Source organism: Protopterus annectens, chromosome 4.part0, assembly GCF_019279795.1.
Source record: "Protopterus annectens isolate FY-2018-M chromosome 4.part0, PAN1.0, whole genome shotgun sequence".
Taxonomy (NCBI): domain Eukaryota; kingdom Metazoa; phylum Chordata; order Ceratodontiformes; family Protopteridae; genus Protopterus; species Protopterus annectens.
In genome coordinates, this window is record NC_056733.1 from 1,868,570,890 (window position 1) to 1,868,586,947 (window position 16,058).

The 16,058-nt window shown below is 42.1% G+C and overlaps 1 protein-coding gene across 1 annotated transcript in view; it reads left to right on the forward strand.

Annotated features, from left to right (window-relative positions):
- Positions 1 to 16,058, forward strand: part of DOCK2 (dedicator of cytokinesis 2) — a 4,134,711-nt gene that overhangs the window by 3,480,029 nt on the left and 638,624 nt on the right. The window contains exon 34 of the mRNA XM_044069535.1: positions 4,043 to 4,128. Within this exon, the coding sequence (XP_043925470.1) occupies positions 4,043 to 4,128 (86 nt within the window). The remainder of the gene's footprint in view (positions 1 to 4,042; positions 4,129 to 16,058) is intronic.

Sequence of the window (16,058 nt, forward strand, 5' to 3'; positions counted from 1 at the left end):
ATTTTCTCCACTCTGTGTTTCTTCCTCACTTTTTCTAGCTGATTTTTTTCCAGGTGCTCTGTATTTCTTTTTTCCTGGCATCCAGACAGTACACTTACTAGCCATTTACTGAAATTTACCCATAAACACAAAAGTCTACTGGCCTTCTTTGTTGAGTTTCTGTTTTCACTCTGGGAGATCTAAAGTTAAGCTGTTACTCAATGTGCAGCCATCTTGGATTACTAAATTCTGTAATGAAGTTATCACCATAGAATCTCATATGTCTACATCTATGCAGACCCAAAGTCAAAGAGAGTGAAATAAATTTATATCTAGTATAAATGTTTTGAACAAGGGATATTTTAGCATTTCTGTATGATAAGCGCAGACATATCTTACTGTCTGATTTTTAACAAAATAAAAATGTATATTTGAGGATAGTTTTGATGAACATGGTGAAATAGAACCAAAGCCAAACACTGACATTAAGAATTAAGTTTCTCTGGTTTCATAATCTATCCATGTTCATTTTAACTTGATTTCCAGAATATGCCATTCTTTTTGAGTGCATAAGAATCACATTCTGACTCAGCAAACATTGTCAGTACTTGCAAAAGCATGATGTCTGTCTTTCTTTGTATTCTGTTTCTTGTAGCCTTTCATTCATTTTCTCAATCTACCTTGTTGGTAATCTGTAAACCCTTTCTTATGTTTGCTTAATAAGCCTTAACTTCAGAATTAAATAAATGTACTGCTGTTGTAACAAATACTGAGCATGCAAACTTTACTGACAGTTCATCACAAATATTTAGGTTCTGTGATGACGTCTGTGAAAATGAGTTGCATAGCACTGACAATTTTGATAACATACATAATGAAATTTAAATATGTAAGCATGCATTAAGGTTAATGACTACACATGGCTAGTCATAAATGAAGCAAAAAATACAACTGAATTGGATAGAAAATATTTATTCAATATGTCATCTCAAAACATTTGTGCAGCACATGCTGCCATCTTAGGGTAACACTATAGAGCAGTAATATTAAAGAACATATTAAAAGATACTAATATGAATGTATTACAGTTATTGTGGTAGATGCTATCTCTCTTCTCTTCCCTTTCGGCTGTTCCCGTTAGGGGCCGCCACAGTGGATCATCTGTTTCCATTTCTTCCTGTCCACTGCATATGGCTCTGCCACACCAACCGCCTGCATGTTCTCTCTCACCACATCCATAAACCTTATCTTAGGCCTTCCTCTTTTCCTCTTACCTGGCAGCTCCATCCTAAGCATTCTTTTCCCAATATACCCATCATCCCTCCTTAGCACATGTCCAAACCAACGCAATCTCGCCTTTCTGACTTTGGATCCAAACCGTCCAACCTGAGCTGACCCTGTAATATACTGATTCCTAATCCTGTCCAGCCTTGTCACACCCAGTGCAAATCTTAACATCTTTAACTCTGCCACTTCCAGCTCTAACTCCTGCCTTTTTGTCAGTGCCACTGTATCTAACCCATACAACATAGCTGGTCTCATTACCCTCTTGTAGACCTTCCCTTTCACTCTTACTGGTACCTGTCTTTCACAAATCACTCCTGACACTCTTCTCCACCCATTCCACCCTGCCTGTACTCTCTTCTTCACCTCTCTTCTACACTCACCATTACTCTGAACTGTTGATCCCAAGTACTTAAACTAATCCACCTTCGCCAACTCTACTCCCTGCATCCTCAACATTCCTCTATCCTCCCTCTCATTCACACACACATATACTGTCTTAGTCCTGCTGACCTTCATTCCTCTCCTCTCTAGAGCATATCTCCACCTCTCCAGGGTCTCCTCAACCTGGTCCCTACACTCACTACAGATCACAATGTCATCTGTAAATGTCATAGTCCATGGGGCCTCTGTCTGATCTCATCTATCAACCTGTCCATCACCATTGCAAATAAGAAAGGGCTCAGAGCTGATCCTTGATGTAATCCCACCTCCATCTTAAACGGATCTGTCAGTCTCACTGCAGACTTCACTACTGTCACACTACCCTCGTACATATCCTGTACCACTCTTACATACTTCTCTGCCACTCCTGACTTCCTCATACAATACCACAACTCCTCTCTAGGCACCCTATCATATACTTTCTCCAAGTCCACAAAGACACAATGCAACTCCTTCTGACCTTCCCTATATTTCACCATCAACAGTCTCAGAGCAAACATCACATCTGTAGTGCTCTTTCTCAGCATGAAACCATACTGCTGATCGCTAATCATCACCTCCCTTCTTAACCTAGCTTCCACTACTCTTTCCCATAACTTCAAGCTGTGACTGATCAGTTTTATCCCTCTGTAGTTACTACAACTCTGCACATCACCCTTATTCTTAAAAATAGGTACCAAAACACGTTTTCTCCACTCCTCAGGCATCCTCTGACTTTCCAAGATTTCAGTAACCAATCTGGTTAAGAACTTCACTGCCATTTCTCCTAAGCACCTCCATGCTTCCACTGGTATGTCATCTGGACCAACAGCCTTTCCATTCTTCATCCTCTTCATAGCTGTCCCTACTTCCTTTTTGCTAATCTGTTTCACTTCCTGATTCATTATCCCCACATCATCCAGCCTTCTCTCTCTCATTCTCTTCATTCATCAGCCACTCAAAGTACTCTTTCCATCTGCTCAACACGCTCTCCTCGCTTATGAGTAAGTTTCCCTCACTATCCTTTGTCACCCTTACCTGCTGCACATCTTTCCCAGCTCGGTCCCTCTGTCTAGCCAATTGGTACATGTCCTTTTCTCCCTCTTTAGTGTCCAACCTTTCATACAACTCTCCATATGCCTTATCCTTAGCCTTCGCCACCTCTCTCTTTGCCATGCTCCTCATCTCTTTATACTCCTGTCTACTTTTTTCATCTCTCTGACAGTCCCACTTCCTCTTCACCAGCCTCTTCCTCTGTATACTCTCCTGTACTTCCTCATTCCACCACCAGGTCTCCTTCTTCTCCTTCCTTTGTTCAGATGTCACACCAAGCACCTTTCTAGCTGTCTCCCTTACCATCTCTTCTGTAGTTACCCAGCTGTTCGGTAAATCTTCACTGCCCCCCAGTGCCTGTTTTATCTCTTCCCTGAACTCTACTTCACAATCACCCTTTTTCAACTTCCACAATTTGATCCTTGGCACTGCTCTCACACTTGTCCTCCTCTTCTTGATCACCAACACCATCCTACAGATACCATTCTATTCTGCCTAACTACACTTTCTCCTGTCACCAGTTTACATTCTCCAATCTCCGTCAGACTGGCCCTCCTGCACAGGCTGTAATCCACCTGTGTGCATCTTCCTTCACTCTTTACGTCATCCTATGCTCCTCCCTCTTCTTAAAATATGTATTCACCGCAGCCACGTCCATCCTTTTCGCAAAATCCAGTACCATCTGACCTTATGCATTCCTCTCAGCACCATACCTGCCCATCACTTCCTCATCCCCTCTGTTCCCTTCATCAACATGCCCATTGAAATCTGCTCCAATCACCAGTCTCTCACCCTTGGGTACACTCACTACCACTTCATCCAACTCACTCCAAAATTTTTCTTTCTCATCCATCGCACACCCAACTTGCGGAGCATATGCACTAACAACATTCATCATTACACCATCAATTTCCAGCTTCATAAACATCACTCTATCCGAAACTCTTTTCACCTCCAAAACACTCTTGGCATACTGTTCCTTCAGGATAATCCCTACCCCATTTCTCCTCCCATTTCTCCTCCCATTCACACCATGATAGAACAATTTGTGGTAGATGTTATGCAAATTGAAATGTGTGATAGAGTAATTATGATAAGCATTTGCCTCTGTGTGCAGCCATTTATAACCTACCCTGTCAAACTGACATAACTCTGAGACTTAGAGATTATCATTTGCAACCCCCAAATATTTTCTTTCTTGCTGTGCTTCATGTGAAACTGATTTAATTTTCTGGGCTGATTTAAGCATCTTTTGCATGTAAAGAGAATGGCTTACAAAAATGTATTCTGTTTCTACTAACAGTTTGAAAATGAAATCATCTTGAAACTGGACCATGAAGTTGAAGGAGGGCGAGGAGATGAACAGTACATGCAGCTGTTTGAATCAATGTAAGTCTTCATCTTTTATTCATTCTGCATGAGCCCTTTCCTCTTAACTGTTATTGTACATATATTTACAGTTAGGGCTGAAATAGAATTCCTCTCTTAAATCCCTGCTTTCAGTTTTTCGAGCTGTTAGACAGGTGTGCTTATTTTTTGCTTATGTATTCTGTCATTTTTGAAGTCTTTGTTGGTTGGCATATTCCCTTTAAGCCATCTACATGCTGGGCAAGTGGTCAGCTTCAGCTTTTTCCCTGTGGTACCTCAAGGCAACTTGAGATTCTCTTTGATGTTTTTGCTTGCTGATTGTTTCACAGTTACTCAGTTTTTAACTTTTCACTAGTTAAGTACAATTTTAGTCTTTTGTGGCATCTTAATGTTAAAAAAAGTAAATGGTAAAAGAAAATAGTGAAGGATAGTGCCTAGCATGCAGTGGAAGCTTATTCCAGATGTTTGGGAGGTACTGGGTTATAAATCTCTCTCTCCATTATGTTCTGTCTATCTATCTATCTATCTATCTATCTATCTATCTATCTATCTATCTATCTATCTATCTATCTGTCTATCTATCTGTCTATCTCTTAGAGATGATTTAGGTCCATGGGTCTAGTACTGGTGGAAATATTAGACTTGCGGAGATACAGAAGTCTATAACAAGCAGTTCATTTTGTGCATCCTTCTGACTGTGAATCTTTTGATACATATACTGTCATTTCATTGTTGATAATCTGCGGTAGTATGGTAATTTTTACTTTTGCATCCGTTTTCTGTTTTGAACTTTAGATTTCATGCTGATTTTGTTGTTTACATGTAAAGCAGTGATTAAGGCTTAGGTGTGATAAACTTCAAAAATGAACACATTCTTTTGAAGATGGGTGAGTTAAGGTTCCCTCTCCGCATGAATTCCTGTTCATACTTCCTTTGAAAGCACATCTATCATTCTGTTCTAAGATGTGTTGAAATCACCTGGTACTTCTGTAGCTCTCCAGCTCTCATTCTGATAGCAAAAAAAAAAATATATATGAGAAAATATTGTGCTAGCCCACTAAAAGAAAACACAAACACAAAGACAGTGGAATATAGAGTTGATATAATGTTGTTGTTGTTCATCTGTCGTCGACAATGACCAAAGACATCACATCGAGGAGGTTGACTGAGTATGGTGTGTCCGGCTGTGGCTGATCAGTCTGATGTGAGCTCGGAAATCTCTGCCGCACATCAGGCACACATGGTCTGTTGAGTTGGTTAGCAAAGAGTTGGTTATGGATTTATGCAGCTCACACCTCCTATGTGCCTCTGCAGTGTTGCTCTGCTCGTAGGAAGTAGTGCCTTTGCTGCTGCAGCTTCACCAGGTGGGACGGTCTTGCGCTAGAGTTTCCCAGGAGTCCAGATCAGTGCCAAAGCTCTTCAGAGAGACTTTCAGCATGACATTGAAGTGCTTTTTCTGCCTACCTTGTGTGGGTTTGCCTCCCGCGAGTTCACCATGATAGACTCTTGGGGAGGCGTGTGTCTGGCATACATACAAGGTGGCCTGCCCACCTGACTTAGACTCTCCTCAGCAGGGTGTAGACACTTAACAGTCCAGATTGAGACAGCACAACTGTGTCTGGAACTTTGTCCTGCCAGGTAATTTTCAGCAGCCTTCTTAAGCCATTCATGCGAAAGAGATTCAGCTTTTTGACATGATGCTCATACATAGTCCATGTCTCTCACACATACAGTAGTGTGAGCAGTAAGACTGCCATGTACACTTTCAGCCTTGCGGACAGTTTGATGCCTTTCCTCTCCCAGACTGACTCCCACAGCTGTCCATATGCGGAGCTTGCCTTGGCATTGTGTGTATCTGCCTCATCATCAGTGTTCACAAATCTGGAGAGTGTGCTACTGAGGTATATAAACTTGTCAACAGTCTTCAAGATCTCACCTTCAGCAGTGATAGTTAGTTCCGCATATGTCTTTTGTGGTGTGGACTGATGCAAAACCTCAGTCTTCATGGTACTGATTATGAGGCTGAAGTTTCTGCAAGCAGTGGAAAAGTGGTTCATTCCTTCTTCATCTTGGCCTCTGTGGTAGCGTTGAGTGCAGAGTCATCTGCGAACAGGAAATTGTGCACAAAATCCTCTTCAACCTTTGTCTTGGCCTGTAGCCTCTGCAGGTTGAAGAGCCTGCCATTAGTCCTGTATCTGATATTAATGCAGGTTTCTTCATCATCGCAGAAGCCATTGGACAACATGGCCAAGAACATCATGCTGACAGCATAGGTGCCAGTACACAGCTTTGCTTGACTCTGTTGGTGACTAGGAAGGCATCGGAGGAGTCTCCATCATCCAATACATGAGCTAGCATGCCATCATGGAACTGGTGCACCATACAGATGAATTTGCTTGGGCAGCCAAACTTCTCCATGATCCGCCATAGCCCCTCATGACTAACGGTGTCACAGGCTTTGGTCAGGTTCACAAAAGTTGTATAGAGGTCCCTGTTTTGTTCCTGGTACTTCTCCCGTCATTGATGTGCTGCAAATATCATGTCTACTGTCCCTCAGCTCTGTCTAAAGTTGCACTGACTCTCTGGCAGGTGTCCATCTTCCATGTGTTCAGTAAGGCGGTTGAGGAAGATTCTGGCAAGGATTTTGTCGACATTGACCAGGAGATTCTTCTGTGGTTGTCACAAGACTGCCTGTTTCCCTTTCTCTTGTAGAGATGGACAATGGAGGCATCCTTAAGGTCTTGAGGGATAACTTCCTGTTGTCATGTGGTCTGGAAGAGCTTGGTGAGCTTCTGTAACAAGAGTGGTCTCCCTGTCTTGTAGATTTTGGCTGAGATGCCTGGTGCTTTACCATTGGAGAGAAGCTTAATTGCTTCCTTAACCTCTGATTCCTTTGGAGGTTCTGCCAGGGAGGTGTTAATGGTGACTTGCAGCATGTGGTCAATGACTTCAGCATTGATGGAGGAAGGCCTGTTCAGGACATTGTTGAAGTGCTCAGCCCATCTTTCCAGGATGGTGTTCTTGTCAGTGAGCAGGGTGGACCCGTCGGCACTGAGCAGTGGTGATGTTCCAGAGGACTGTGGCCTATAGATGGTCTTCAGGGTATTGTAGAAGCACTTGAGGTTGTTGCTATCAGCGTACTTCTGGATGCCATCTGCCTTTCTGCTGAACCAGGAGTCTTGCATCTTTCTGAACTTTGCTTGCACCTTGCTTTTGATGGAGTTATAAGCTGCTTTATTAGAGATGGATCTAGTGTCTTGCTGCAGGGATCTGAAGGCTTCACACTTCTTATCCCGCAGCTTCTGAATGTCTTCATCATTGTCATCAAATCAGTCCTGGTGTTAGCATGTGTTCAGGTCCAAGTGAGTAAGAGTGGTATTGTAGACCACATCCCTAAAGCTGCCCAGTCCTCTTCTGCACCACTGGTGCCAAAGCTGAGTTGGTCAAGCTTACTGTCAAGGTTCTCACAGAGATTCTGGTGTACAGAATGTCATTTGTAACTTGCTGACATTCAAGCACCTGTTGATCTTTTTCCCCTGTGGGCGTCACATGAGGTGGATGTACATATTGAGTTTTGAGAGGATGAGTCTGTGATCTGTCAGCAGTCTGTGCCACACATGGCCTTAGTCACTCTAACATCCTGCCTGTCCCTTCTCCTTACTATGATGTAATCAATGAGACGCCAGTGCTTGCTGCATGGGTGCATCCAGGACATCTTGCTACGGTTAGGTAGGAGGAAGACTGTGTTTGTGATCAACAGGTCAAGAGCTGCGCAGGTCTTCAGAAGTAGATGACCATTACTGTTGCTTTTGCTGACTCCATTCCTCCCAATAACTCCCTCCCATGTCTGGTAGTCTGCACTGACTCTGGCACTGAAGTCGCCTAAAATGACAAGCTAGTCCACCTCCGGCACAGATGCTGTGAGGGACTCCAAGTCTTCATAAAACTTGTCTTTGATCTCCCCTGGGTTTATCATGGTTGGGGCATATGCACTGATGAAGGTGGCACTTTCCATTGAGGGGGCCCTACAGAGACATGAGTTGGTTAGTGAATCCTTTTGGGAGGCTGGCTAACCTGCTAATGAAATTAGATCTAATGGCAAAACCCACTCCTGCTTCATGACATTCATTGCTGCAGCGGCCACTCCAGAAAAAGGTATAACCGGCTTTAAGTTCTGTCAGCTGGCCTTCATCTGCAAACCTGGTCTCACTGAGGGCTGCTATCTAGATGTTTTACCTGCCGAGTTCTCTTTCAACAAGTGCTGTCCATCTCTCAGGTCTGTCTGTTTTGGAACTATCCATGAGCATGCGCAGATTCCATGTGTCAATGGTGAGCGAAGTCACCGATATTTTGTCCTTTGTGATTCATCCGCATGATTGGGATCCCCACCTGCTGCAGCAAGCAGGCTCAGGGTAGGGTGAAGCAGGCTATGTTTAGAGCACCTTTTCTAGCTCCTTCCTCAGATCATGGAGGTGAGCACAGCGATCCTAAATAGGGCTGTTCAGACACCCAGGGAGCTGCCGAACTCCACTGCTGCTTTGGTCCAGTAGAGAGTGACTCATTGCCCTGGGCCGCCTGTGTGTGGGGTTGTGACTGCAGCTTCCAGTGTATCCACACCTGCTGCTTTGTCATTCACCCATCGCCACAGGACTTGACAGGGGGAGTGATGTCTTGACTTGTCCGTGAATTGGATTCTAGTGAGAAAGAGTTACACAAATCATCAGTCTCACTCTCTTGTATCAACCTATCTTGATCCAGTGGCAGGACTTAGTCGAGACAGCTGGAGATGGAGTTGGTATAATACCATTTATTTGGCCATCATAGGTTTGACAGTTATTCAGACTTTTAGATTAACAGAAGTCTTTTCTCTGGAGTTATTCTAGAACACTTCATGCTACCCTTATGGTATTATTACTTTGTGTGTAACACCGCCTTAATTAATGCCCAGTCATCTCAGTTTATTTTTGATTTATTTTAGCAATAATCAATGTCTGGATACATGGTTAATGCTGGGTTTGCTCACAGTTGGCATAATATGAATAAATTAAATGAACAAGTTTCACACAAATACGTATTATGATGCATGGTGAAGTTGGAATTGGTGGGGGATATAAGAAGACAATAACCTTATTTAGTAAGTGGGGATAGCTAGCCTGTTAAGAACAGTTCCTTCAGTGGTTGTTTCTATGATATCAGTGTTAAGAGGGAATGGACCTATAATGAAAGGACTGTCTGGAAAGGCTTAAAAGGCCCTGAAGGAGGTCAAGATAGATAAATACAGGAAATTATTAAATAGGGACAGGAAATGTTATATATTGAGACTAATCTCCATATGACATCCTCCTTGGTGTGTCAGCTGCCTCGGTATCTGACTATCTCAAACAGGTTCATAATATTTGTGTGGAAATGTCTATACAAGCATTTTTATACACCAAACAGATTATGCTTCGAACAGAAAACTTTAGATGTCAGGATGAGGAGATGTCAATAACAGGTTTTGAAGTGATGGGAACATAGTTTTGGTCATATTGAAAACTAGAAGATTTGAATTATATATTACAGGTGATCAAATACCTTATTTCTGGTGCATGCTAATCAAATAAAGGTGATTAAAAATGAGAAAGCAGTGATGTTTATTCTAATGATAGTGTCAGTAAAGACTCTAGTATTCATTTGTTAACTGGGATTCAAGTAATGGTGATGAGTCTTATTTATTTTGGACATTTTTCTTTGGTGTCTTTGCAGGTGATGTTTTGTTAAGCTCCTACACCGTAACTGTGCCACTACCTTTTGTTGAAAACAAATTAGACTCTGATAATGATGGCAACCAAGTTTTGGCATGCCCAGAGGTCATGGTATCAGAGTTAGATACAGGCATTGTGGAGTCCATATCACCACTCAGGTTACTTGGCATAGCCTTTGTGCTTGTGGTACCCACCCAGATGCACAGTTTAGCACAGAAGTAAACAACATTACAGACAGGTCTACCTGGGAAGGGATGTTTCTCACTGTTGTGCACTCAGCACAGAGAAAAAAGGGGTAGATGTTGCACCAGTGGCTGTACATGCCCTAGGCACCATCTCCCAACCCATACTAGCTATTTCAATTTACAAGACCCAAAGAATGTGCAGGGTCATCATACAGTGACAGGCTAACAACACCACAGTCCTTGTTGAGATGGTAGGTATTTTAAATGGTGTATGTAACGATCTATATAACTGCATGGCCCAGATGTGTTTTATCATGGACGTGTTGTGTAGGCAGGTTGCATAACCTATGTCTCTTCATTTTGACAGGCATTGCAGCAGACACACTTCCCATGGCCGATCCACCTCTGTCTCCAATGGTGAGGGCCACCATGGAAAGGGGAGACTACAGTCATGGACAAGTAATGAATGTCCCTGCCCTGCTGCAACTGTTTTCATGCAGTGATGTTATGTAATATAGCACATATTTATTTATTTTATTTATTTTACATTTGTTGACCAGGATAATCCAACTGGATTGCCAGTCCATTTTCAGTGGAGGCTCGGGGAGAACAGCTCCACAAGAACCATTTTTTACAAAACATAGTTTTAAGGACAGACTTTTGACATACAATTTCCATAGAAGAGACTTTGACATCCATATTAACTAACAGATAGGATACATTTGTTCTCAACAATATAATATTAGATTTTAGAAGATATTCCTAAGTTTAGGATTCCTGTGATAGATTTACTATCAGAGTAAAAGCAGAGAGATGTAGAATAAGGCTCCGAGAGAGCAGATGATGCTCGCTATAGTTGAGAAGGATAACAAATTGATTGACTATATGTCTTCGCCTGGTTTTAGTTGAGAAGGATAACAAATTGATTCACAATATGTCTTCTCCTGGTTTTATTTGCTTATGGAGAGCTCAACATTGGTGGGGTAGTTTTCCCTAACTCCTGGAGAGATGGGATGAGCAGTAGATTAACAGTCCTATGTGGGTACAGTACTATGATTGGTTGGCTTAGCAGAGTTACTTAAGTTAGGTGAAGTGTTCTAATGAGACATTAGCCAGGGGAGATACAGGAGCACAGTCGATTATTCAAAAAGTGAGTTTTAACAAGTTTCTTGAACTGTGATGGGGATTTGTTGTCAGTTATGTGGGCAGGGAGGGAAAATATCTTATTACATGTGGGAGGGTCGTATTGCAGGGCAACCCAGATACATACAGACAGCAGAAGTGGGCCTTCAGCAGGCCAAACACACATTCAACAATGGCCCATGTTTGTGACAGGTCATAGTTGTAGCTAGTTTCTGCCATGGTCTGGGTATTTCTGCTAAGCATCATTAACCATGGCTCCATGGAATATCCAGCATCTCCAGTAAGATGCCCTTGGGTAAAATGTGTCATATGCGGGAGTTGTGTTCACTGCCTAAGTGTCCTATTGACGCAGTTGATGACATTTTCTGCATTATAGACCATGTGGCAACTAATTTAGTGGAAACCTTTACAGTTAATATATCATCTTCTCTGTTCCCCGGGTGGAGCCTTTATAGCAATGCAGGTGCAGTTTATGTACCCTAGTACCTCAAGGAAATGAGGTATGTTATAAAAATCCCACATGGTGTTCACTTTCTCCTCTGTAGTACATGGAAACACCATATACTGTGGCAGGATATCAAGGAACTAGTGGAGTATCCTGGTAGAGGGGGTGGGGGAGTATGCAAGACAGTGTGGTAGAAGAAGATGCATTATATCTGTAATGTTCTAGAATATGTGGCTGCTACAGTAAGTTCAGTATGATATTGTGGAAAATAATGAGGGCTGCTAGACCTCAAAGAGCTGGTAGAAGTAAGAGTGCAAGAGATGCTGTGGAAAAGCTCACCCAGACTCTTCCACAGCTTGCTGTGAGGGAAAAGATAGTTTGCTTTTTTTTTCTTGTATTTTGTATTACTTTATTGCCTTTTTCTATTTTGTATACTGTGATTTGTTTTCTTTACACTGTGTTTTACTTGTATTCTGCTTTTAATTGCATATTTAAACTTGGAAAGAGACCACAGCTGTGTCTCTTGTGAACCAGACAATGTCTTTCTAGTTGCCTGCCCCTTATGTTAATTTGAACACATATCTCCTTCCCTCTCCCCTTTCACTAGCTGGTGTGAGTAAGCACAAAATTATCATTTTGTGAAATCACTCCCCTTCAACTATTTAAATTTATTGCCCATCCCACTGTATTCCACAGAACCAGAATACAAATGTGCTCACCCCCTTTCAGTTTGTCTTGTTCTTTTAAAATTAGTAGCTCTCCACTTAGACAGCCGAAACTTAAGTTACCCCTTTCATGTCTGACTTCTTATGCATGTTGCAGTGTTTTGAATATTAGCCCATTTTTTTTTCATCTTACCTTTAAACATCTATTGCAAGATCACCAGTTATTCGGAAGCCCACAGTCTGCCTCTCAGCGGTCATCTTGGGATTAGTGCTTCTGTTTTCTCGTGGTGAGAGAAGGCGCACAGGGACATTATTTCCTAGAGACTGCTGATCACCAGAAAGCCTGATAACTGCTTCCAAGATGATAGCTTGGAATTTGTGCTTATATTCTGTTCCTGGTGAGAGAAAGAGCAGAGTGCATTGATTCCTTACTGTTTCCAGTTGGACAGCTAGTGTATGTGCTTAACATTCCTGACTGGTTTTGTTGCTATTCAAGGCATCTACCAGGAAAATGCTACAACAAGCTTACAGAACTGTGCATCATCTTGGACAAAACTGTGGATCACCAAACAGGCTGTGGCCTGCTTCTTATCTTGGGATTGGTGCTAACGTTTTGCTTCTGGTGAAAGAAGAAGCAAAGGATGTATCCCAGCAGAATTAAGCTGTGGTGAGACCAGCACTACTAGTAGCCAGGCAGTAGCCATTCATACGACACCCCTCTTTTCACCATTCTTAGTTTTCATTAACTACTGCTTGACTTATTTCTAACTTCAGAATATCTGCCTAAATACTTAATCCTTAAATTTTCAGGGTCTGTGTATCAGTTTCCTCTCAAGTGTTTGGCAGTGCTCTGTACAGACTCAGACGCCTTATGTGACATTTTTCCTCTAAAAGCACGACTGAAATGTTTCCAATACTAGTTGCACACAGGACAACTAGCCTGCAGTGATAAGCGCTGTCCCCAGAGTTGCAAACTGGATACTCCTGATATTGACTGATATTCTGACTGCAACTGTCTAATCAATAAAAAAAGGTCTGTTGCTGTGGATATGAACTTTCCCACTGTTGGTGGATATGGGCATCCTGAGACAATGTAGAAATTGCCTCATGTTTACTGACAACCAGTTAATTCTCAAACAAACTGATATGGAATGTGAGAGATGTATTTACCCAACATCACTGGAGGCTAAGCTCTCATTTAAAAGTATTCCTAATGTCAGTGAGGTTGTCAGTAGTACACACGCTACACCCATCACACACAATTCAAAGCAGACATATGCTGAGGCACTTAAATGTAACCTTCCTAAACCACAAAGACCTCCTAGATGAAGTACACATAACAAATGCATTATTTCAAAACAATACCCACATCAACACATACAGCTACATCTCATGGAGCCTCTACCTCCAAGCCCATAAGGCAAGCCACCACACAATCCAACATTCTACTCATTGTAAACTTCATTTTGAGACACACTGATGTCCCTCTCACAAGGCTGAGTAAGGGGAAAGTCACCGTCACTTGCTTATCAGGGGCTAGGATCCGCCACATTATGCGTGCACTCAGGTCCTTTTTGGCATTTACTTCTCTGAAGTCAAGGCCAATGTCATTGGTCTCTGGCTGACTAAATTTGCAGATGATTGTAAATTAAGAGCTGTCATTGAATCCCAAACTGACACAAATGTTCTCCAGGAGGGGCTGACACAGGCAAACAACTAGTGTCAGAAGCATGGTCTAAAACTAAATGGCAAGGAATGCGTAATTGTATTATTAGGGAAGCCATCCACCCCTGGCTCATAGGTTCATAGATTAGGTTCATAGGTTCATAGATTAGTACTAAGCTAACTGCCCTTGCGAGCCATTTTAAGCCTAGCAAATTATCCCTTGGGAGACTCAAACCCTGCACCTTGTGTTTGTAAGGCAAACACTTTAACCATTAGGCCACCCTCCCAACCCTATCATATGGTAACTATCATATTGACAACACACTCCTTAGAGTTGAATCAGTAGTCAGTGACTTCGGGACACACATAGATAGTAATCTAGCCTTTGACCATCACGTGTCTGCAGTGGTGAGGAAATCATTCTATGTTGCACAGCTTATAAACAAAGGTATGGCATCTAAGTCCAAGGAAGTCATTGTTTCACTGTATTCAGCATTCATCAGACCTATCATTGAGTGCAATGCCCCCTTTGGTATGTCCCTAACCAACCATATCCAACAATAGGAACATCCACAGAGATTCCTCACCAAAAGAATACAGGGTGCAAGTAAAATGTCTTGTGCAAACTGCCTCATGGCCCTATCCCTGTATTCTGTCTCCTATAGGCTTTTGAGGGAAGATCTATGCCTGACAACAGGGCATTGTCAGACCCCACTCTGATGGACCTCCTGCATATCAAGAAAACAAACAGCACCAGAATTAGCCATTCTAAAGACTTAAACCTTGCCTGTGATGTAAAAAGGACCTACTGGAGAGACAGGTATGTATCCCAGATACTACCCCGTCTATGGAACAAGCTCCCCATCCAGGTGAAGCAGAGCTCCTCCTCCATAACCCAGTTCAAGTGCAACTTGGACAATTGGATGGGGAACAGGAAATTCATCCCTGGTTTGGCACCTATGTCTCTAATGAACACAGTCAGCCTGTAAATGGTTCATCTCCTAGGCCCCTATTTGTAAATGTTTCATCTCCCAAACCCCTGCTTACACTTATCAAGGATATCAGAACTTGTCAGAGATTTGGGATGCATGGCTAGGCTTAAAAAGGCCCTTATGGTCATTAGCCTACTAAACACCTATAAACCTATTAACTGTGTTGAACAGATTAAGTGATGATGCTGGTTATGGATCTAATGCAGTTGCATTTGGCTTGGTTGAGCAGGATGTGTTTATGGAAATTAACGATCACTTGTAATGAATTAATTTTTTTCAGGTATAGTTTTCCAAACTTTGGAAGGAAATATATGAAAAACATGCTATGTGCATTTCAGATTAGATAGTGGAATTTGCATATAGGGTGTAGTTCAAGAAAGGGACCTTGGATTTTAAAGAAACAGAGCTCTTCATGTAATTGTATGAGCAAAAAAGGGGAATCCTTCTTCTCATACCAGTTTGTATGATATGGTAACCAGAAGGATGCTGTTTGTGGTAAAGATGGCCATTTGACATTTGCAAGAATAAGGCAGTGGTGTTCCCTTTTAAGGAATGGGTTAATGAACTAGCAAATGTTCAGGTGGTTTGTAGATCAGTCCACTTATTTTGTGAAGCAGAAACAATGAGTAGGACAGAATATTCAAACTTAAGGAGGAGGACCCCTTTATCTAATGCAGCCCTAGCTGCTGGAGTCAGGAAGAGGGCAGTTTCCTGGACCAGAATCATAATTTATTAACTTTAGCTTTAGTAACATAAATGTGATATTCGAAAATAGGAGAAGAGCCTTGCCAAGTATGGGACTGTTTCTGGTAGTTAGCTTTGGTTGTAGGAGATGGACCAGGACTTGTAGAGTTTGGAGACTTTATATTGAGTTCTGAAAATCTTTTTTTTTTTTTTTACATCGAGTGTTGAGTTATGTGTCTGGCTGGCCTATTACTTAGGAAGGTCAGGTCAAATTCAAGCTGTTTTTTTTATGATGACAGGTATGGGATCAGATCTGTAGATGACTACTTCATCTGTGTACAGTAGAAATTGGAGAGTGCGGGTGTCCTAAGGGAGATTGTTAATAAAAAGAGAAGTGGTGAGCATTGAGGGATGCCTTTGGATATGTA